We start from the raw sequence: 25,012 nt of genomic DNA on the forward strand, positions 1-25,012 counted from the left end.
TTAATATTTTAGACGATAAAGAGGTAAAATCAAGAACTGTCCAGGTGTCTATGAATGTGCTCATACATAATGCGCTTGTTGTTTTTCCTAATGAGTGTACGGTTAGAAGTGCGCGCATAGTGAAGGGCTTCTGACGGGCTGTGCGCGCGGGCTCAGGTCCCAAGCACCGGCGGCAGCGGCGGCGGCGGCGGCGAGCGAAGCGTTCGTCTAACCGCAGAGGTTGATGGACCACTTACCTCAACCGGTCCGTGGGAGCCTTCCACTTCTCCAAAATCAACCCAAACCTCTCTTTTACTAAATATCACAACAAGAATTAATTTTATTTCGAATAATTTCAATAAATTCCGACATATAATTAACATTTACTAGATTCCTGAGCGTCGATCGTTTGATTAGTCATTTTAATGATGCCTTTTTACAGTTAGTGAACTGAATGCGGTGTAAATTTTGTTTGGCAATCGGTTTGTCGTTATTGATGCTTCTCATCTGTCCCGCGGTGAAGTTGGTTAATGTCCTGCTATTGATGAACGCCGCAACCGACTGCGCGCTGCAAAGGAATTCGTCGGCTCTCGTGTAATCTTTTACGCTTTCCAATGTTGATTATTAATTGCTCTCTCATTCAATAGATATTACATTCCAACCATTCCATACATATCTCCATATGGAAATAGTATGGTTAAGTAGGCAAGTTTGGTTTGGTATCATTCGGAATGTTCATGAGTGCTTGTTACAATACACACACATGTACTTCAACACATGTACGTTCTGAGTCTTAAGTATTCAGGTTAATCTTCTTTGTTATTGTTAAGACAATCTGCTGTTGAAGACATCATTTGTTTTTTGATGTTCTGGCACCATTTAGTCATTCCTGTGTGGTACGTGTATAGCAGACAAGGCGCTGGTTCTGTTCATCTGTCCTATAGTTCTCCATCAATTCCATATGCCTAGCCTTTTTCCCAACATTTTGGGCTTGGCTTCCTTGGCTTTGTCTAACCGGATGCAGCTGAGTACCAGTGTTTTACAAGGAGCGTCTGCCTATCTGATCTCCTCAGTACTGTTACCTGGGCAACCCAATACCCCTAGGTTAAACTGGTTGTTGGACTACCAGTTCTCCATATACATCTCTCACAATAAAGGGTTTAAAGAAATCCAAAAAGTTTTTGCTCATAAAGTCATTAGAAGCAGATTTGCATTCGTGAGTAGAATCATAATAACAGATGGCAGTATTCAAATGCACTGAATGTTTTCGTTTAGGATTGTATTCTAAGCGCGTTTCAGTGATCTACATTGCGTTACAATCGCACATTCTTTGTTTATGCAAGTAGACTGTGGCGCCAACTTATATTGATATGAATATCATACTGTCATTAAATGACTTTTAACGAAGTGCCTTCCTTGTGTAGAGTTATAGTGTAGAGTTATAGAGTTTTTCATGTGATTAATCTTAATTACCCAATTTCAATATTTATGTTCTTTGTTTGATATTCAAAGCATGTAATACGGCAACAAAGGCATACATAGACAGACTTAGTATTGAACTTGTTTAGACTAAATGCTTCTTTCGGCCGTTGGCTGATGGGTTTGTAAATTCAATAATGATAGTTAGTTCCTTTATTAATTCCCACAATATTTGTATTAGGTACGTTTTATCTTTGCTCAAGCACTTGAATTATAGGTACTTGTGGCGCGTTGCTATGCCGGACATGATGTGTTAAAGTACCTATTTCATTCGGCTAGTCAACAGAAATGTTCTCACAAGCTAGTTAACATGATGTTCGCTAAAGTGTCGTGTAAACGTGGCTTAATATGCAATTTGAATCAAAGTGGAGCAGCGCGTGAAGCTGTCGCTACGTTGAGCAGCGAGCGATGCAAGAGGCTGGTGCTAGCCTCCCATGCGGAGCCCCGCTGTCTGGCAGCCACGCGCCGCCCCGCCGCCCCTGCGCCCCCCGCGCGCCTCGATACCTAGCGCAACCACCTCGTATTGCTAATTCATCTACCACCTTATATTCGCTAGGTACAGTAAATACTCGTCGACAATTCACTCATTGCCACCTCCCAAGGTTGACTAGATAGATACATCATAATATTATTTTAAATCAGAATATTTCGCGTCTTACGACCTAATCTAATTGCTTAGATAACTCATTGACGCGAATGCTTTGTTCTTGGAGAGCTTTTACAAGAAATAGATGAAACTAGTTCTAGTCTTCGCAGCGCGACGGCATTCATAAATTGAGACATTCGTTATGGAAAGTTTGTAAACATCCTAACGTTATCGTTTTGTTTTTGTCTAGGTCTGCTAGTAATGGCCCCCTTTTGCTATAAATATCAGGAAATTGCGACAGAATCATGCAATATGCATCTCAGACAGATTTTACAATCGAAGATGGCGATGAATGCTTGCCTAATTACGCAATCTGCAATTGCAGATTACTAGGATTATTGTAGTTTTACGAAGGTATGAGCCAGGTCAATGTTGTATAATTAACAGTCATGTATTATAAAACGTGCGAATTTCATACATAAATTGTATATAATTAGGACGTGAGAGACACGATATTGACTTGTCACGTCAAACCTTTGCTGACACAGACTGTCTCGTCGTTACCTACTCGTTAGATGATCAATTAGCACGCCAGATGTTTCAGTTTCACATTGAAACAATATTATGTAATTATCATTATATGGTCCAGCTAATTGCTATTTTAATAGCTATTACCTAATGTTTTATTTATAATTTGGAGTGGCTTTAGTTTTCTCATAATACATTTTGGTCGATTGAAGATATTATTGGAGGCTCTAATTGAACAAGTGTGGTGATGGTGGTGCGACCTCGGCCCAGTGCGCAGGTCCGATTGCGACAGCGACTGACACGAGTTGTGTAAGTGGCCGATGGAAATTCCGGTGTCGCTGTAACAGCGGCAAGTGTGCGGGCTAGAGTCCTGTGCGTGCGCGCTTGGCGAGGCCACGGTATGAATGGAGCTGCGGTATGTAGGTCACGGTGTCGTCAATGGGCCGTCGGCAGGGCCCCGCGCAGCCGCCTCATGCGCCCCCATCGTGCCGTGAAAGTTGCCACTACTTTCGCGACTGTCGCTCTCACCACCATCACAATTTGCACTTTAGTGCAACACAACTGAGTCACTTTTGGAGCGGCGTCTGCTAACGTTCACATCCGCTTCGTCGTTTCGTGCGTGCCTCGAAAACTTTTTGCCGCAGCTTGCTATGAGAGCTCTATGATTACGAGCACAAAGTCTAGTTTCGCTCGCGTCGCTGAAAATTCGGCCGCGCCGTATGCTCGTGCTTAGGAATTCACTTCCGGGTAGGTCGGAAAGTGAAATGGACCCGTCTGTGATGTAATTGGAATTCGGATGTATCCGGAGTCAGCGTTACTCCATTCACTTATAAAATTCTATAGGTATTGGTTGACATAATAGGCCGCACATCGCAGCCGTTTCCGTGACACAGTAAACAGTTGAAGCGATGAAGCGTAAGATGACTTTTTTCTGCCGCTACTGCATAAGTTATAACTTGTAGTTTACATATCTCTCTGAACAGCTTAGTCAGACGTAGCCCCGGTACAAAGCCAATTTGAATTTACAATTGACTTCAGGCCAGTTAGTCATTGGTAATTCATAGTCGAAGCTTCGTAATTGTATCATAAATAATATCTCTTCACGATCGGAAAATACTTGCTGCAATTACCGAATGAAAAATATGAATCTTACAAGAAGATAAGTTTACATGGGGTTACATGAGTTTACATAACACAAAATATACCTAAAGTGCAAAAATCCATTATAACTTCAGACCAATTTGTTTTATAAGCATTAATATGATTGTCGTTTAGGTAAATTCTTTAAATTTTCAATAAGCTAAGTGATTTAGAAGGACTGAAACTAAATAAAATCTGGGAACTCTAAACTAGTCGTATCCAATTCATCAAATCGAAAGAATCTTTATAACCTATACCTAGCGAATACTCTTGCAGAACTTCTGCCAGAAATCTTTTGATATAACATCAATAATAGCATCAACGCAACTAAATGCTCTCAGTGACGTTAGTTTTTTTGAACAAGCTAACAACGAGATCCAGATACTTAGGCACCTAGAGAGAACTAGGAGCACTATTGCATGTTTATTGAAATTGGGTGATCTTTGATGTTTATCCTGTTGAGCCCAATGAAGTCATAACCATTTAGGTACTTGTAGCCTTGTAGGCGTAGGAAGCATTTACTAAGTACATAGGTATTGAAACTTTGGGGACTTCAGCATATTGGCTTGTCTTCCTCTTTCCGCTTCTTTCCTAAGAATCTTAATGTGCGCGTAAATGAATACTTAATTTACATATTCTGGACTACTTCAGTCCTAAGGGTATCGGTGCTAAGTGTACAAGGTACCTACTATCTAGGTATCAATAATACGGGTACCATCACCTTGTTCACTACTATTAGGTATCATCTGCCACGAGCAATCTATGAGGTTTTATGTCGATGATGCATTTACTGTTTCTATTTATACTTAAGAAACAAAGGGTGTCCATATCCATCACCAATCTTCTTCGTCCCGTTCCCAAAATTTGGAGTCGCTGCAATAGACTTCTTCCCTATATTGCTCATTGTTGGTCGTCATAATACCACAGGTTCCCATTTCATATGTTTAGCCATCTTCCTATTTAATACAGTTACAAATGACTTCTCGAAGTGATTTTCTAAATAAATAGTTGAAGTACATCTGTCCTGTTTGGTTCCGATGAAGTTTAAACTCAATTGATGAGTGTTGTACCGTGTGCGGTGTGTCGCACGCGCACGAGGCAGCTTTCACCGAGCTCAAAGGCTCGCGCCGCCGTGCATGTTTATTAACTTAACCATTTTAACAGGAATTCCCGAGGCTTCCGTTTACGTCGCTATTAGTACTTTTAGTTGTCATGGTACTTCAATGTGTCCCGTTAAAGTCATATTAAATGAAAAGCTTTGTGGCCTTCTCTTTCTTGCGTAAGCATTCGAATGTAAGTAGCTAGCTACATAATCTAACTGCTAACCTGCGAAGATTTCGTAGTCGGAAATGAGTCCTAATAAAACACACAATAAACCCTTTTGATCCGACTGATTCCACAAACACTCGCGCTACTTAACGCTTCCACTGAAATCAATCCCCAGAAAACAGTTTTCCTTATGTCGTCATTCAGACGAGGCGGTCTGAAATACTTACTGTAATACAGTTACGTTAGCGAGTACAAAGGAACCTTTGATTGGTACCCCGACATAGTCAACGGTCGTTTTAAGTAAGGCGATCGAAATCAGCGAATAGCATATTATTACGTCATTACGTAACACATGACGAGAGCTAAGTTTTAGCTGCATCGCGGGAACAGTTGAGTTTAACGGTGACCGAGGCTGCGGAGTACAGTTAGTCGCATTCCTAGAGCGGTTCGCGGCCAGGGTGGCAGGTGCAGGGGGGACGCGGCGCAGAGGAATGTGCCAGTGTCAGCACATATCCGCTATTGCTTCTATTTGTTACGATATACATGCTACTTAATGTTAACATCGTACACATTTTATGTTCTCCTGATTATGATCTTATTCTGTATTCGTGCTACGTTTACTTAATGTTAACTTATTACTAAACCAACACTGTCATTTATATTTGTACGCAGTTTCAGGATGTCATTAAAAATAATTACTAATGGCATGATTTTAAATAACTTTTCCCTAATTATGACGTTTCATGTAATTAATCAGTGTCTAAACATTTCATGTCATTGATTCTAAGAAAAGCAATAAAATAATCACATTCGCACAAGGTCGCCGCTTTATTTCTCAAACATTTTCGCAATCATCGACGATTTCTCCCTTGAAAACGTCAAGCTTATGCCTTGTAACGGTGTCAGCAGACTATTCTATTTTGTAGTTACACATTATATGTGAATAGTTGATCTCACGGAAGGTCCGCATAAAACAATTGGCATATAGGTTACATTTCTTGAGGTATGGTAACTAAAGGGGTCACAAAAAGTGTTTATTGTAATTGAATTTATTTGTTTGTTCTCAGAAATCTGGCGCTAGGCATCGGCATCCAGAACTTCCCTGAGGGGCTGGCTGTCAGCTTGCCGCTACAAGCTGCTGGCTTCTCCGTCTGGAGAGCATTCTGGTAAGGAACAGTTGCAAATATTATCCACGACCTGTACAGCTACGGAGGTCAATGTCCCCAACCCCTAAAAGAAAAGTTAAACATATTAGGCGAGCGACGTACCACGAATACGACATTTAAACAAAGAGAATACTTTCAAATTGTCTTGGCGCGATTTGCATATTTATGTAAATGTAGAAACATTTCAGTTTATACAAAAAGAACATAATTCTGATAAAGCTTTCTTACTCACTTTCATGTTTCATATTGTCGTTATACGTAGGACCACATTTCAGAGGTCACTTAGCGAATTGTCAAAGTCATGATATATGAATGTTTGACAAGATTCCACGTACTGGTTTGTGGAATAGGGTTCACATGGTGGCAGCAAGTTTGCCGGGCGGCAGTTAGAGCACGGCGCGCGGTTAGAGAATGCGCCCGCTCGTCGTTAGGCCGGATGCCAACGCAACCAGACTGGACGACCCCATTCCTGTTCAGGCTAATTCATTTAGCGACTGTTGCCGGCCCGACCAACTCAGCTCAACACGCACAGATTTCTGATGTCCCTCCGGCAACTAGAAATTTGTACACTTATGCAGATTGTTTTAACCTACCACATTTTCCTTAACCTGTGTAAGTCTAAAGTGGGAAAAGCAATTTATCTTTAATATTGCTAATTACGTATAACAATCTACTCGAAAGCTGTATTATATATAGTAAGATTTATCCTAAAACGTTTGTCATGAAGCGAACACACTCTAAATAAATTTAAATTGTCAGAGCAAAAGGTTACTTAGGCATTGTGGTACGTGCACGCATTGTAAACGTTACCAAATAGGTAAAAGTTGTAAATAGTCGCATTCCGTCGTGTTCTCGGAACCGCTGCCCTGGCGCCGCTTCGCCGGTGCACAGCCCGCGACTAACGAGCTACGAAACACGGTAATGGATATGCCTTTGAAGAATGCTAACAAACTTTTATAAACTAACGCGGTACATAATCGTTATGCCTTTAAAGAATGCTAAAAATCTTTTATTGAGGAACGCGGAAACGGATTCGCCGTCTGCCTTCAAGAGAGATACGTTATGTTTATGACGAATTGTCTTTTCAAAGACGATTTGCTGTTTACGTTTTGTAACTTGTGAACTGGTAGACTACCAACTTGTAAAGAGAGCTCATTTTGGTAACAACTGGACGATGACACTGTCAAAACGTTGAATTAAAATGTCTGATGAGAACATCTCGGAAATGAAGGTTTCTGTTTAAAGAAATGAAGGTGGTCTGAAGACTGAAAATATCGCACTTAAAAGATCCTGAAGTCCTACGTCTCATCATTCCTTACCAGTAAATAACAAAGATTGGTAGATATGTGGCGCAAACTCAGTAAAATACAAAGTAGCACATCCAAAATGAGGAGAAAATCGGAGTCCTGTGTGGTTACTTCGTAGCTCCTTAGCTGGCAGTGGCTGTAAGAATGTGCTCGAGTGGGAATCCTGGCCGCGGAGTAGGCCGGGAATGTGCGCCGAGCGACGACCCCGGCCGGGCGCTCGTGCCGTGTACCCCAACCTTAAGACACGTTGCACGCGACCGCGGAAAATTAAACGATCATACGTTTTTACAACTAAGCATTTACTCGATGAAACGCAATTACTCTGCAATTTATAGAATTCTTGGCTGCTAATTACATCTAACTGCGTAGCTAAGCAGCGTGCTTGGTGTAGAGACGCTGTCGACTATGGTAAGATTCTATCGCCATCTATTAGAAGGGGATGATACATCGCCTAAAAAAGTAACTTGAACATTACTTTTTTTGTACATGAGGAGGACTTTTATTGGACACGGGAGAGTAAAACTAAATCCTAGCCTACGGTTTTCCATCAGTGGGGTACTATGAGTTTTCATGTACTCAAGAATTACTAATCCTTTCTGAAAACGATTAAGTATACAACATTACGATAAATAACTGAAAATTGTCCGTCTAAAAAATGTTTGTCAGTACATATTTGCAGACGCAGCATAAAATGTGGTGAATGTTGCTGACGTCAAACATACATTTTTATCTATCATCGTCGGAAACAGTTATGAGAATTGGACACTTATGACGACCTGCTACACGAACACAACCGATCTATATACGAAACTGCGCTTCTTTAGGATCTCAATATTGAGTATCAAGATATCACTAAGGGGCAAATTATGTAAATCTATAGATTTACGAAATGTTTAATGTTCCTAAAACATTTAACATATGTCTGCTTATTATTCGGAATCTAAAACTGATTTCAATGAAAGTGTGCATGTTAGTACGTACAGCATACGTAGAGCCGTGTACGATAGGGTCTGCGGTATGGAATTCAAGGGGCGAGGAATGCGGCCTGAGCAAGAAGTGCTCTGGCCAACTCGCATGCCCGATACGGGATCGCATTTGCCACCGTTCCGTACCTATACGTTAGGCACCTTTCGAAATCGGTATTGACATTTTGAACGATCTACGGTGTCACAATCAGAATGAATTGATGGCTTGTTTTGCTTATGCTCCTTATAAAGTTAGCATAAACGCATTTTTTAAAACTTACACAGCGTAATACCAGGATTAAGACATATTACAATGTAAATTGCCTTTGTTGTCTCTTTTGATATTGGGGAAGAAGTTGGAACAAGGTGTAACCAAAATTGTGGTTCGTAAGCCGTCGAGTTGGCTTATGTTACCGAAAACATGAACGAAGGGCTAGAATCTGGTTGTCGGCTTCAAAAATCCGATTCATTGCTAATATGATAGATCGGATCTAGATAAAAAGTAAAGTAAGAAATTCAAGTTTCGATTTGAGTTATCTTCTTTACCTGGCTTTAAAAAAATCTCCTGCTTCTTATTCGTTTAGAAGCATTCAGCTACAAAACGCAAGGCATTTTAAGCGATCCTGTGTTGGAATCGAATCGCAGCTTATTAGTTATTCCCTGCTATATCCAACAGGACTTTTCATAGTGTAACGTGGACACCAAACTATGCAAAGTGACTACTGTGTCACTCGCTTTGTTGATGTCTGATCTATTTAGCACACAAGAACGATATAATTATAAGATTTATATATTAATACAATAATTGAGATTTAAAGAGACTTAATACAAACGTAGCTTTGCATAGTTAGTAAAAAAAACTGTCTTTTAGTCGCACCAACTTGAGGTATTTTTTTGTGGCAAGATATAAGTCTAACCAGTGTAGTGATCCATTGTTATAGACAATGCGTCTAGTCAACATTTCTCACCGCATGCGCATATGACTCATAGTGACGTAGCAAACATCATGCTTACGCACCAAGTAGGTGCCTCATCCGTTAGAAAACCTAATCAATTAAATCACTGTTAATGGCTTAGTCGGCTTTTTTCTTATTTAGACCAAATTGTTAGAGTTGAGACATTGAAAGAGACTTTGTTCATTCTTTTATCGACTTCGGTTTGTGCAATCGATATGAAATCGATTTACAAATATCCAAAATGTTACACCGATTACATTTACCTATCGAAAGTTTTCGTAAGTGCGGTCGGTGAGTAGCGGTCGGGCGGCGCGCTGGACGGCGGCTAACCGTCGCCGGCACGGGCCCGAGTCCGCGTGTCTGGAGGCCGCTCTCGACGCAAGCGACGCTATTTGGTCAGATGGTCATTGCTAACTGGACCCGAGAAAGTCGTCTATTTCGAAATTTGAGTGTTGCGTGAGCTCGGTGTGCGATGTGTCGCTGCGGTGCCGTGGAGTCTGGTGCGTTGCGCGGCAAGCGGACGGCGGCGCGCTGTCTGCGCGTTCTTCCGGACCGCACCCGTCCGACCAGTCGCAGCGCACCGCCCGCTGCCCGCCTCGGGCGATCGGCCTTCACAGTTAAATAATTAAATCGAGAGAGCGACGCCGACCACTGGCACCGGCGCGGCCGCTGCGGGCCCCGAAGAAGTCGTCGCGGAAGGCGCTGCCAGCCTTGGTGGCGCTGTTCTGCGCAATCGAGGCCGGTTTGTCGGCCGCATATTGCGTTGTTGCCGCGCCTAATCTTCTCGAACACCTTCCTGAAAACCTCCAACACCAATGTTTTAACTTTAACGATGACATCGTACCCATCATGACTAATATGGCCTTAACATGGAGGAATGCGGTGATGCTCAATTGTCTAGGGCAAACACGTTAGAGACGGCCATAGTTTTTTCAAAGTGCCATAAAATTAAGAATATTTATTTTATATACAAGTCTTTGTTTCTACAATAATCAGCAATTGTAATAAACAACATGAGCTATACATTTTTATAGTGAAAACGACTCAATGAATAGAGAAGCAATTGGCCATCCCTCCTGGCACAACTGGGGAGACTTGGCCATTGTAGAATGGAATATATGCCTCGTTGTAGATTTAGCTTCTCCTCGTTTTCCTAAGAGAGATACCGAATATTTAAGTAACTTTAACAAAGTAACCGCTACTATACTATACTACGATATTAAACCAAACATATTTTTATACAGAGTACCAAAAACTCACCTTCATAAAAGTCGTTTGCTGCTCCCGAGCACTGCTCGAAGCGGACCAATTGTAATTCAACTTTAAATAATGATCAGTAGGTACTGACAAAAAGATTCGATAAGCCATCTCTCCCATACAGTCATCTCTAACGGCTTTACCTTGGCTACTACATGCCACACGCACAGGAATTTAGCGTTGCAATGCCGCTGACTTCCTTGTTCTTAAATAATAACAGCCGTGACCGCTGAAAACTTCATAATCTATAAAAAAATAATAGAACCTCTACCATCAACAAGACAAAAACAAATATTTTGAATATCAGTGTTTTCGAGTTACAGTTAGTTGTAGTAGGTATTCATACGTAACATAACTGTCTTCAAAGCCCACATACTTTGCCTAAATAAATGAGTCCCAAGACTTTCAGAACTGACTTTTATAAACATTCTGTCTTCACTCGTTATAAATATGAAAAATATTATGTAAAAGTAATATTTTACCCACACCACCAAAAAATCTCTGCCAAGTATCATTATAAACAATGGTCAATTTCGTAAAAATGTACAAAGTATGTCTTTTATTCGTGAGCTTTTATTTAAATTCAACGTAGTTATTGAGTGACGGGTATCCTGTTTTATGGCTCGGCGGCGGCTCAACAGTCGGCGATTCTGCGAATCAGTGGATATTGTCGCAAATTGCCGCTTTCGCCACCCGCTGAATAATGCATGCGATAACATAACATCACGTCGCGCACCCGCCGCGCCGCCGCAGCGCGCTCGCCGCCCAGCGCCGCCCCGCACCGCGCCACTCCATCAAACTCGTTCCTCGTCGCATTCCGCCTAGCACTGCCGCTACACTACTCGTTATCTAATGCAAATTAAACTTCCCTATGTGCGTGTTATCATATCCTTACACAACCAGCCGAACTTTCAAATGTTCAAGCATTTCTTTTTGAGCTACTTTCTATTCAGCCGTGAATGGTTTTCTGCTAAAGTTCCAATTCATGGTCAAACAGAGACGGATAAACTTTAATATCTAGGCGGTGCCCAAAAGAGTAGCTGAGCCTGTTCGGTTTAATACCGAAGGGCGTACCCGTGTACGAAAGCAGTGAGTTGTCGGTTGGCGTGGTAGGCATCGCTGGCAGGCAGATATAGGCTGGTCGTCGTGTGGGGTGGCCCTGGCGGCGTTTCCCACAGCAGCGGCTCCTCGACCAGTTCGTCGGAATGTGGTCGCGGCACTGGCCCGCACTTTCACCAAAACAATTCGTTAGCGGCCTCTTTCGGCATCGCACCGCGCGCTTGCCTCTACCCCTCCACCCCGCTACCCCGCCACCCGCACACGTGAAAATTAACAACTTACTGATACATGACGTCGTGATCAGTATTTTGAATACGGCCCTTTGCAGTTCCGGCTCCCTAGATACCTACGACATTACGATCAAGTAGTTTGTTACGTTATCTACTACACAGACATATTAAGCATGGAGGTGGATGCTTTCCAATACCTATACGATGCTTTCAGTTTGAAAGATCTTCAATACTTGATATTGAAGCTCTTCAGTTTCAGTATTTTATTTTATAGCATTTCTAAATATTTGTGTTTGTTAGGTTCCTGAAACAAGCCGCACTTTTACATGGACGTGTACTTCAAAAACAAAATTCTGAAAGTCTGATAGTCGATATTCTACATTATAATGCTTATTTGAGTTCGTTTACCATTGAAAGCTTTTTTCGGGAGATACAGCTTTTGAATCGAATCTATTAGGTACGAGATCTATGAATGTGTTTATGTTTAAAAAGTTATCGATACGATTAAATTATAGAAATTGCAACCATTCATCGAAAGAATTCAAAGCTCACGTTATTGCTTTGAACAAAAACGTGACGCGGCTCTGCAACGGCATACATATGAGCGAATTCCTTAGAAGTTACCTTGGCTCTTAATTTGCAACAGATTTAAATACATCTTAGACAATGAAAAACGAGAAAAGTGACATGCCGGAGAGTATTTGTATCCTGAACAAAATTGTACCGTAGATGTATGATTTGTAGGTGACGATATTACGTTCAGAAAGTAATTTTCAGTCGATCGTTCGTAAGATCGTCCATCTAGTTACATATTTCGTTTAATAACAAATTAATTGATATTATAAAAGAATGTGCGTTGAGACGCGCCGACAGGATGTTGAGAAAGTTGAAATGAGAGCTTACAATCTAACCGTTAAGAATGCATCAGATGGAGCAAAGTGTACACGATTCCGACCCGATTCTGTACTAAGTATGAACGTTTGATTTAAAAAGGTCTTTTGGAAATTCCATCTGTTTATATAATACCTACGTATGCTTTTAGAACAGACAACTTATTGCTTTGATATAGTTCGGCCATTCAGAGAATGCGTTCCTGACACGTCGCGATTGAACTGACGACGTAACTTTGCAATGGCGTTGCAGTTACGATAAAAATATTTTTGCTGGTTGTTTACCGTTTTAACAATTGAGGAGCATTAAAACAACATTATTATATCAATAATCAATGAATGTTATTACGTCGTCAGTTCAATCGCGACGTGTCAGGAACGCATTCTCTGAATGGCCGAACTATAGTGACTGAAATTACTGTTTAATTGTACCAACAGGGAGACTAATGTTAGTAAATTAATCACATTGAACTGAAATAGTCGGAAAAGCAATCGGAAAATATTTTATTATCCATCAATTACAAATAAATCTCCGAAACAACTCATAATTCTTACACAAGCGCACATGCGCCCATACATTGAAAATCATTGTAGGTGAAAATTGTTCACGTAGACTTGGAACGCATCCTAAACTGTATAACAATCAATTTTCCTAGTTGATGGCGCCTCGCTCCGCATCGCGGACTTTCATTTCCCGTTGTCATGTCAACCTATCGAGCCGGGCCCGCCCTAATGTTAGGGATGGCTCTGGTTCTAGCTGGCTACACCTAGCTTTAACAGTTACAACTAGGCTTCGGCTTTGAGCCGTAACCTATCATTGGCAAGGCATTTAGTACTTACTTAGCATTTAGTAGAGCGCAGCCAGTCAAAGGTGATAGAAAAATATGATGGATTGTTTTTCCTTGTTTACTCGTATTTTACTTTGCTATGCGTTCAGTTTTGATTACTAATAGTTACTTGTATGCCTACTCTAAGGCAAACTCTTAAATAATCTATCTGTATTCATTATAAATCGAAAGCAACTCCCGCCCAAAACGACGTGGTTCTCAAATCAATATTGTAGTGGAAACGTATATTAAAATTAACTAAATTGTTTTCTATTACAAAATCGGGCATCCCCTTACAATGATTTAACTTTTACTGGATTATCATTAAACTTATTTCTCATGTTGTCCGTTATTAGATTTGCGATACAATTAAGTAGTATTGACACATGTTTTACCAATTTTACCGATTTCATTACATTTACATAATTTCAGTATATTTTTGTGGTACAGGTACGGCCAGCTCTCCGGCATGGTGGAGCCGGTGTTCGGCGTGCTGGGTGCCGTTGCGGTGGCCGCGGCACAGCCGGCACTGCCGTACGCGCTGGCCTTCGCTGCCGGTGCCATGATATACGTCGTGGCGGACGACATCATACCAGAAGCTAATGCATCGTGAGTGACGTTTTATAATACTTTTTATGTTTTTATATAGATAGATTTGTCTCAAGATTCAACAATGGTGGAGACTTCTCATCTGAGCTCATCCAGAGTTTTCCGCAGGATAGTAGTTACGACTTTCTAGCACACATATCTGAAGGGTAGGATTACCATAATTGTGTTGTCACTAAAGTATTAGCTAGTTATTTGTTACGGTTCAATCGTACCTACATAATGCCAACTTAGCAAAATATTTAAAAAGCCTTATTACTCTAAATAAGCATCGCCTTAAAGCAAATGATATATGTACCTATTGGCCTCTCCATTCATCGCGTTCGGTAGTATGGTATGTACATTCGTATGAAAAGATACTTCATTCCCTTAAATGCTGCATCTGTATCAATTAGGACTACTTACGAAGAACCCTAATGATGACAATTCGGTGGTAGGCTATTCTAAGCAACATGTACCACCTAACACAATACAACCAGAAACTCACTGGAACCCCACACAAAAGAACAAAACCTGTATTAAATAATTTGCCAAACTACCAACTTCTTTGAATTCCAAATAAAACCTCAGACTAGACGTTCATAATGATTAGCACAGATGATGTGCGATCTCAGTGTTTCCCCTCCAGATGCCGAATTAAAGGATTTGTCCTTGAAGATGACCCAAAAAGATTTTGAGTACGAGTCCACCTTTGTTGTAGACCCCTTGTGAGACAGCCGCTGCCCCCTAACCTGAGCTTAGTATAATACCGCTTTTTATTTAGCATCTCTTTACTATTCATGTTCAAATATTCTGATCGAAATCACACATATACTTCTAATGGATTGTTTTGTTGATTGTGGATAGGTTAAACAAATGATACATTTGTGTTTTGAGTCCGCAATACGTCCCTTTGGCAGTTTTTCTGCGTCAAGCATTTTCGCAAGTCTAGCCTGCATATATTGCCGATAAATTCCAAAAAATGTGTGCGCCTCTCTTTTGAAAGCAACGAAATGCATTATTTTCTTCGGGTTAGTCATAAATAGATATCACGCGAGTGTCTGTCGACATTGTTGTGCTGAATATAAGAGACTTAATTTAGTTAGAGAACTTCCTACATAAGGACGAAATACGTACACATGGGTGGCGTTACACATATCGATATAAAAGTACAGTATTGAATCTCCGGGCTCTTGACATAATTGGAGTGACGAGGGTCGTCTGTGTTTGATTGTTCTGATTCATGTCAGTATTTCGGCCGATATAGATTGTTAACCGTCAATATGTAGAGGTTCGGTGGGGTGCGAGCGAAGAACATGCTTCCCCTTAGCGACAGCATTGTTGCCCATCTAAGTATTGTTGCAGACCGGTCGCGACTCCCTTCCGGACTAGCCTGTCTGTCGAGGCCCGTTATTGACTAATTGTTTAGTCCTGGGACCAAGCAACAACAGCTTTCAAAGCGTGGTAACCGCGTACAACGTTGTGTATGAATACAAGTTGTTTTATACAACGAGTTTGGGCTAGAAGGAAGTGTAGCGACAATTGTAAAATTTTGACAATAATCTTAACTGTTTACCCCGACGAGGAAAAGCTTGAAGATGAATGACAGATACAGATGCCAATGGGCTTTCGATAAAGTCGTGTGATTTTAATGAACGCTGGCTATTGTCGCTCGCCTTATTATGTCTGCGGTCTGCTGAATACACTGTCTCGACGTCTAGACGTACAATTTACAAATACATAATGATGAGAGCTTACTAAAGATATTTTCATTAAAGCTTTCAACGGATCTCGCGATTCTCATATGAAGTTTCAGATCCTTGATGAAACGTGGAATAAGTATATTATGATTGTTAAGACAAATTAAATTCAAGAAATCTAGCAAATTGTGTGGCCTGGATTGTCTGTAATTTATAAAGATAAGTACCGAATTGATTCGTTATAACATTAGAATTTATTGACTGTTTATTGTTCTTAAAAAACACTTTAAAAGGTTTATCATACCTATCCAAAATAAAAGTCAGACCAATACTCGTGCACTGGAAATGTCAAAGAAGGGAAATAAATAATAAATAAGTGTATAGAGAGCGTGCGCGCGCGCAGCACCTGACACTCCCCCGCGAAGCACGCGCGCGCATCTCTCAGCCTGATTAGCATTGTCGTAGAAGATGACAACTGTTTGCTCGCCAAGAGTGCTCTTCCGAGCCTCTTGTCCACGGAGAATGCTTTAACCAAATCATATTTATAGCACGTTTACGAATATACTGTCATTTCCCTTTTTTACGCAGTTCTATTTCGTGATATATGTATTTATCTACCTGTTTCCGAAAGCTCGACATAAAAACATGAGGGTCTCCGTAGTTTTCTTTTATGTCTCTTATGTTTTTGACCTAAAATATCAAAACACAATAGTGAGGTATCCAATAAACTGAAAGAGGGGTGCAGGCGATGTAGGCAATAGTTTTAAATTCAGCCTTGAAAATTGAGTTTTTCAGTCAGACAGCAGCGAAAAGAAAATGCGTTTATCTTGTGCGATGAACTGTGGAACCTTTGAATACAGTGTGCAGTATACCAGCTTGCAATAATAGCAAGTGAGACAATAGCGTTTTGCATTGCAAGCGGCACGTGAAGTGTAATCGCAGCGACGGGCGTCGGGACGCAAATACCCTTTCCCGAAATAGCGGCGCGCCGTCTAACACCCCGGACGCTCGGCCGACGCGACAACATAGCCCGAAGTTTATTGCCTACCAACTCGTCCCACTATTTGTTACTCCACAATATAAAATTTAAATTACGACTAAATCGCCAGACGACACAATTTTTCATGAGTCCACTCGTAATTTGTTATAGTGCATATGAAAGCGTTGCTTTTGATTTACTGCTTGTTCGCAAGTCGGGTGTTTTGAAAGTAACGCGAATTCTGTAGTGTTAGTTTTATCAAAGATAGGACTGTTAACGAAGTCGGATGTCAGAATCATATTTTCAAGGGTGTAAGATCCCTATTGTATAAAACACCTGTAATTTCAGATATTTTTGGTTAAACATAAAAACATTATTGCAGAGCAATCTCGATATCACTGATGCTGAAATTGTAGGATTCGAATAGCTCTATGATTGAATGATTCTCATTTGCCTAAGAAACGTCGAAGGCATAGTAAATAAGGAACTAACATACTTAGGGATGATTCTAGGAACTGCTGAAATGATCCCACGGACATATTTTCAAAGTTCAGTAAATTTCAGAATAGTGTCACAGTAACACGGTTGAAGTTGAGAAAAAACCAGTGCTAACTAGATAAAACCGCTTCGACAGACAGAACGGTATTAAAACTATTAGTTCTCAGTACAATAGATAATCCTTTTGAAAGACATACTTCTAAGAAATTATGGCTATGTATTCATATTATTGGACGTATTCATATGGGATGTATTCATATGGGACTTATTTTAGAGAAATGAAAGAAAATGACAACTTTATTCGCGGAAATTACTAGTGTACTCGTTTAAATGGAGCTAGAAACCTTTTACGAAGGCTTTCAGTCAACGTTCGATAAATACTAAGTATTGTTTTTATTTCAATGTCTTCTTTAAACGAATAACTTTTAATTTAGTAAAGATCATCTGTTGTCTGTTGAAACTGAAACATAATAAAATCAGATTCGTTCTTGGTCTTAAAATAATATCGTAGACAATTCCGCATGTAACATAACGTAGACGTGATGATAGAGGTCGTCTGCGTGGTGGCGGTGGATGCGGCGTCGCGTCTATTTGCACCGGGCGGGCGGCGCGCGCGCAGGGCGGCCGGCGCAGCCTCGCGCATTATGAAGTAAATTCGGTGCGCCGCCGCCATGCGTGGGCTTGTCACCGTCTCGCCACTGTCAATAACAATAAATATAAGAAATAACGCGTTTGTTGCCGGGATAAAGTCGGTGACGACGCTCTAGTTTGTCTATGCGCTGACGTCACTGTCTGGGAATCCAGTGCGCTACCGTCCGACACTCCCTGACCTACCTCCAGACATCGCACCGCACATACCCCGTGTGTACTGCACCATCAATATGACCTCCCCATTCAAGTTTGTACATTCAAATTGCTGCAACGTCACTTCTTCGGTCGAAAACCTACGCAGGATTTGGCTTTATCTATATTAACATTGTGTTATGACTATCAAAGGGTCAAGTCCATTTCAAAAATAGATGTAGCCCCACCTAACGCAAAACGTATATTCTTTATCGATCGAATATTGTAATGATCGCTCCTCAGTTATAAAAACACTCTTAGAAGTCTCTACGATGCATTCAGAATTGATATACCTAGCGCAAGAAAACCCTGGAATGTTGGTTTTCAGATAATTCCACTCATCATTTACATACTCGACTAATAAAGCTGATTGCGTATTCAGGCGTGCGTGCAATGCTTAATTATTTAATGACAATATACATTCCGACGATAGCACTTGATTAGTTTTCACATCAGCTTCGGGTTTCTGTTGAAAATTCCTCAATTTTTGGGCGTGATGTCAGCCGCGGTTTTTAGGTGCTTGTCATGTGTCCAGTCGGGGTTCCCCACGGCACGTGAGCGGAATGTGCGCCGAGCTGTCATACTCGTTAGCATGGCATACTCCGGCGGTACTCCTCGTCACGAGCCGGATGTCTCAACTATACACTGCCAAACGTATCTGTTGTGCACATTGGGCAATTCTCTCTTGCAACGACCCTTGTATTCCCTATTAGGTAATACAACGATTGGGTATAGCGTTACGATGGGAATTACCCACCTTACCTAAGGTGCTGTTAATATTCTTACTTGGCATTAGGTCACCTACAAACATTGATAAACAGACGCTTCTAGAATATTATGAATTAAAATGAACGTCCTGAGCTAGCGCATCAAGTAAAACAACATTGAGGCAAAATATATCCGAAATATACAGATATAAACTAAATGATTGAATTACGTATACTGAGTTACATCATGCATACTTCTTCTGTTTTGCATAACGTAGGTACCTATCTAATACCTCGGTTTCATACTAAATCAGTCTATTTCGATTGGGAAATTTGTATTCCGCGATACTTAAGAAACTTGTGAATATTAAAGATGAACATGTATAACATTATTCGTTCCTAGATTATTAATAAGGCGCGGTGTAAAGTTTAAAGAGAGTTCAATTTTCCAATAAATTGTGTATGTACACACCGTGGTATGGCACCTAAGTACTAGGAATCGTTTTAATGTAATGGCCCGTAATTCCAGTTAGCGTATTCCGGCCGGCGGGTTCTGTAAATCCGAGTGCGTGAGACGCAAGCGCCATCGGCGGCCTTTCCGATATCGTAATTTTGCTACCTATTTGATATTCAAATATCGTTTACTCGTTATTTCTCAATGGCCGGCATTGTATGACGACAGAATTTTATAACGGACCCCTATATGTTATTATGTACATACCATTATGTATATCACAGTCAAAGTGCGTCAGTAAACGTATTACTGCCTCCTTAACACGAGCCATACATTTTAATGTGTTTATGATGTGTCCGTTTACATTGTAATATAAGTTTCCGGCTGTCCAAATCAACACCTACAAACCTTCACGTTTTGGTAATCCGTAATCTGGAAGCAGGGAATCGCGAATGGAAAATTTAATTAGCCATAACTTAATTCAGCAAATAATAAATATGTCGTGTTGCAATACTTGCAACTGCGGGAATGGAAATAACAATATGTATTTAACTCTTGACGTTTATTGCCCTTTCAAATATAGCCTTTTGCCACAGCCTTCTTTAGTATGACTCATAATTCTGTAATCTTAGATTTTATATGATCAGCATAAGGTTAAAACTTCACAGCAGAACGATGATGTATGAAGGTCGAAGGTCCAATTTTATAACAAAACGTCCTACCGTTAGCTTTTTAGTAAGCCTGTGGTTTGTTCTCAGTGGTAACGGCAAGCTGGCGACCTGGGGCTGCATCATCGGCTTCGTGGTCATGATGTGCCTGGACGTGGGGCTCGGCTAAGCGCACCCCGTCCCCTCACGCCGTGCCTTCGTCACCCGACTACATGCTGACTAGTATTAACGAAATGAGGTATCCCTTCTAAGTTAAGATGTAGATATTTTTGTATTAACTCAAATGTGCTCATCAGCGTTCGATTTTGGATACATAATAGGAATGTATTTATTATCACATGTGTCAATTGACTGAAAAATTATATAATCACAAAATGTGTTCTTAAAACAATCAAATCAAAACTTTGAAATCGGAATGTTTCAATAATTTAATTGCATAATGAAGCGATCTCAAGTTTTAGCCGGTCATTAAAAGGTTAAGAATCCATTGGTCGAAATAGTTGCGCGGCACAGACTACAGGCTAGTGTGTACGTGTCTCTGATTTTGTACGTTTTCTATAATTGGTTGTATTCAGTCGTCTAATTGGCTCGCTACAGGTAGCGGCACTGGACAAACGCCGATGATACTTAATAAACTATGCCTTGTATATTAGAAGGAAAGTCTCCGTGTAAATGTTGTTCTATTGATGACGTGAATGTCAATAGTATCCAAAATCATTTGTGTACATTATTATACAGATTATAAGTGAAATTTTTAGGCTTAGATACTTATGTCGACTCCCGAACTTAGTAATACGTTACTAATTAATTATTGAGTAAAGTTTGTTATATAATGTGGATCATTCCTACTTACCTTCCTACATACTATACCTATATCGAAATGTTTTAAATAACTTCTGTTCAGCAACTCCTATATCAGAATCGATATGAACCTTTATCTCAACTTTGAAATAAGAAAAAAGATGTGTAATATATCTGTGGCAATGTTTATTTACTAAAAGGTGGAATTCGTTGTAAATATGTAAAGTGTATGATATGTAGTGGTGCATGTGCATAGTTTCTTCTCGAAGCAGCTACTGAATGTTATGAACAAACCTTGTAAGTCGCATCCATTGGTTACAAGTTTCACAAGTGAATATTTCTTTTGAAATATACAATATATACCTAATCATAATCGCTGTATGTATAAAAATAATATTGACTTAATGAAATACAATTCCTGTATTTGTACATTCACAACAGGTTTCAATAGTATATTTTGACAACTGTAAATACCAGAAAGTGTCTATCAGAATTTAGAATCATCGATTGCGTCTCGAACTTACCAATTAGAGAAATCCGTATGTAGCTAGCTACATAACACTGTATTCAGCAAATAGATATATAAAAAAATAACTGAAAGTCTGACTTCTGTTCGTTTATTTTCCCGATACATAAACAATATATTCATGGACCTACGCCGCTCCTATTAGATTAATGGTCTGTTCAAAATATCTGAGAACGTATAAGTAATACATAGGGACATACATTTATGATTAAATAAATGAAAGCTTTATCCCACGCTAGGTGGTCAAATGTATAATTCCAAAAATGATATTAACGTGTTATATATCAAAGTATTGTTTAAGTATCTGTAAGATATTTGTGGTATTCCGGTTATTTTGGTTAGCGTAGATAAATTTATTGAGTAGTTACGAATTCCACCTGTTCCTGCGCCCGGGTGCTGTCGCACTATTTATTAGTTTCACTTTAATTTAGTCACATTTTACTGCGATTACATTATTCAGGAGTATTTTATTGATTGTAAGCCAACGTTTTAAGGCCTGTGCATGTCAGCTAGTCGCCGACGCAGTAACGCGAACGCATAAATATGCATGTTCCCAGTTAAGTCAATTAAGTCAATGATTTCACTGTTCAAAATAGCTGTGACAGACCTTTCTATTCACAGAACTTAACAATTCCTTAAACTATGTCTGTGCGGGATTCTTCGAAAACAACGCTTGTTTTATGAACGAGCTAGACGATTGCATTCCAGATACGATTTCGTAAAACTATCCGAATGGACGGTGACAGACACAGGCCTTATTTGAAATTTTAATGATACCTATAGTATAAAAAATAAAAGACAATATGAATTTATTATAAGACATGAAAAAGCCTAATTTATATTCAGAATTTGAAATTGTACATAACACCACATTTTACAGAACTGGGTAAATAGTGAGGGGTGAGCTCCTCTGGTTTTGTTCGAAGATAATTTACACTTTAAATTATTCAGACGCGTAGTATAAATATGTAAAAATTCATACTAAACTCTTGAACAATCATAACTGTAAATTAGCCTTCAATCAAAATATGCACGCACTTCTTATATTTAGCTATGACGGAGCTCAGTACCTTAGCGCATGTAATTAGGCCATAGATTATTCCAAAAAAAGATTATGAATTTTTGAATTATTTTTAGATTTTAATTACTGAATTTATATTTATGTGCTTCCAAAGTATACGTAGTTTTTATGTGAATTTAAAGTGTTTATTTTGCATTTATTCATTCATCGTCAGGTTACCTTGTCACAATAGCACAATTTTAGACCGAATTCATTGTTACTTAAGATTACTTTTGTTTTTATATAATACAAAATGCAGTGTCATTGTGTGGTCTTATTTGAAAACCTCCTCTCTTTTCCATAGGTTACCAGTCGAGTTAAAGGGGTTTTATACCCTTTTGATTTCAAAATTTCAATTATCTTAACAGACTGATTTCAGCTAAAGTAATTCAGTGGGTATCTATGATCGCCGCTTATTATTTAGGTAAATCGATATTCAATAATTCTCAACCTTTTGTTTGATAGAAAACCCTATGACGTAAGTAAGTTTTCTTATGATCCTTAATACCTAACTATTAAACTCTAAATTACATAACTTAAAAAACACCATCAATATCCGAACATGTATGAACCACGGACGGAATGTGATTTTACCTCGTAACAAAAGTTTTCCTTATCGAGTGTATTTAAATGGAACGGGACCGATAAACGGGGCCCGGCTGGGTCGTTAATAAACCTGGCTGTAGATATGTACCAGCGACACTTCCTCTTGTATTTGCTGTCACATATCAAGTGGATAATGTTGGGAAGAATCTAGTTCTAAGCCTAACATACATAAGTACTTTGGTCAAGAGGTGACTAAAACAGGTAATATCTAAAGTGCCTGCCAGGTTCTTCAAGAAACCCATTGATGGTAGTCATGTAGGTAGGTATCCTAAAGAGGACTGTGAATAATTTTCAGTCTTCGTCAGCAGCGACCATTCTGTTTAATAATTTAGTTTCAATGAAGATTCATTTCATGAGGAACGAAAACTACCTCGCCCTTCGCATGAAGAACTCAAATTGCGTACATTTGTTTGCAGTTTCCAAAACATCTGGACCTATTCATTTGTTGAAGTTGTATTACTTGAACAAATTGTTATAAACAGACCAGATTTCAGCTTTTTCGCAAGATAACAACAAGTCAGTCAGCGGACCTGAAAAACTAAAACTGCTAAAAACCACAATAATTGTAGTCTTCATATAAGTATTATAAAGAAGATTTTTTTTATAGATTTATAGAACTTAAACTACTGTATATATTTGAAAAATTATTTCACTGTAGGGAGAAGCTACCCCGAGTGACATAGACTATATCGAGTGATATATTTTATCCTGGTAGGTACGGAAAGTAAAAAGTCAATAATACATCAAGTTACACGTGGCAGATGCACAAAGCTCTTTTGAAGAGCTTGAGATAACAACACGAATGAGAGAAGGAATTCGCTCGTCATTATCGCAGTTACGTAAACGCATCGCGATACAACCACCTAATTAAGGCGAATTTCAACATTTTTGTTTGAGTTTAAATAAAACTACTAATACGGATTTTATCGCGGTTATATTTATACTAGCTTCTGCCAGCGGTTTCACCCGCATCCCGTGGGAACCTCTGCACGAACCTGCAGTAGCCGATAGCCTTCCTCGATAAATGGGCTATCTAACACCGAAAGAATTGTTCAAATCAGACCAGTAGTTCCTGAGATTAGCGCGTTCAAACAAACAAACACACTCTTCAGCTTTATAATATTAGTATCGATTATTGTATCCCGACGTTGCCATTTCAATAGAAGAGATGGCTAGAGTGTACCTGCTCGGAACCCCGTCATAGAAACTATTAAATCCAAATCCAAGCCTAAATCTGTTTGACCTAAGGATACAGTGAGCTCGTTCTGCGTGTATCGGATTATCAACAATAATCAACAAAATGTAGGGTAGCTGTATGTAACTAAAATGTCAAGACGACCAACAACTTAGTCTGCCCGTGACCATAGATACTGTAAAGTGATCCGTAACGTCGGGATTGAATATTATTAATATACCAAACCGCGATAAAAAAATCTACATTTTTGTTTGAGTTTTGGACACCTGTATGGAGCATCGGTAAATAAGAGCCATCATTGGTAAGTACGTATTCGTTTAATAGTAATAATTAATGATTGACATTAAACTTCACTGAGCATATCCGTTTGCTAAGTACTTTGATTGTCTTCGGCTGTGTTAGACATAAGAATGTATGTAGAAGAATCAAGCGCTCAGCTAATAAACCGGTAAAATTATATACTTCGAAACTTTATAGAAATCAATTAAATCCATAAATAAAAGCGGCTTGCAACTAGAAAATGGACCATTATGATCTTAATTTTACCGGGGACGGTCAGAGAAATCATTTAACTCAAGATTTTGCTGTTGCTTCAAGTTGAAGACACGACTTGGAAGAACAAGAGAAATTCTGACACATGTGACTAGGTGATAGAAACAATAAACAATTGAAAATCAAATTGAATTGTTTGGGACGATGAACTTTTCAGTACGCAACAATGTTGCACCGGTTCAGTAAGACTCGCTTAAGTC

The 25,012-nt window shown here is 39.6% G+C and overlaps 1 protein-coding gene across 2 annotated transcripts in view; it reads left to right on the forward strand.

The window, feature by feature from the left end:
• The window catches only part of LOC124635010 (zinc transporter ZIP11), a 43,495-nt gene extending 20,772 nt beyond the window's left edge, over window positions 1-22,723 (forward strand). Inside the window, exons 5-8 of one of the 2 annotated variants that reach the window (XR_006984954.1) lie at window positions 6,049-6,147; window positions 14,089-14,247; window positions 20,163-22,328; window positions 22,366-22,723. Coding sequence is in view for 1 of the 2 variants with exons in the window: in XM_047170744.1 (XP_047026700.1) it covers window positions 6,049-6,147; window positions 14,089-14,247; window positions 20,163-20,241 (337 nt within the window). In the remaining variant the exon portion in view is untranslated. Of the gene's footprint in view, window positions 1-6,048; window positions 6,148-14,088; window positions 14,248-20,162 lie in introns of both variants that reach the window. The other variant, XM_047170744.1, reaches the window with a different exon arrangement.
• The last annotated feature ends 2,289 nt before the right edge of the window (window positions 22,724-25,012 follow it).

The sequence above is a fragment of the Helicoverpa zea genome, chromosome 12 (assembly GCF_022581195.2).
Source record: "Helicoverpa zea isolate HzStark_Cry1AcR chromosome 12, ilHelZeax1.1, whole genome shotgun sequence".
NCBI classification, from domain to species: domain Eukaryota; kingdom Metazoa; phylum Arthropoda; class Insecta; order Lepidoptera; family Noctuidae; genus Helicoverpa; species Helicoverpa zea.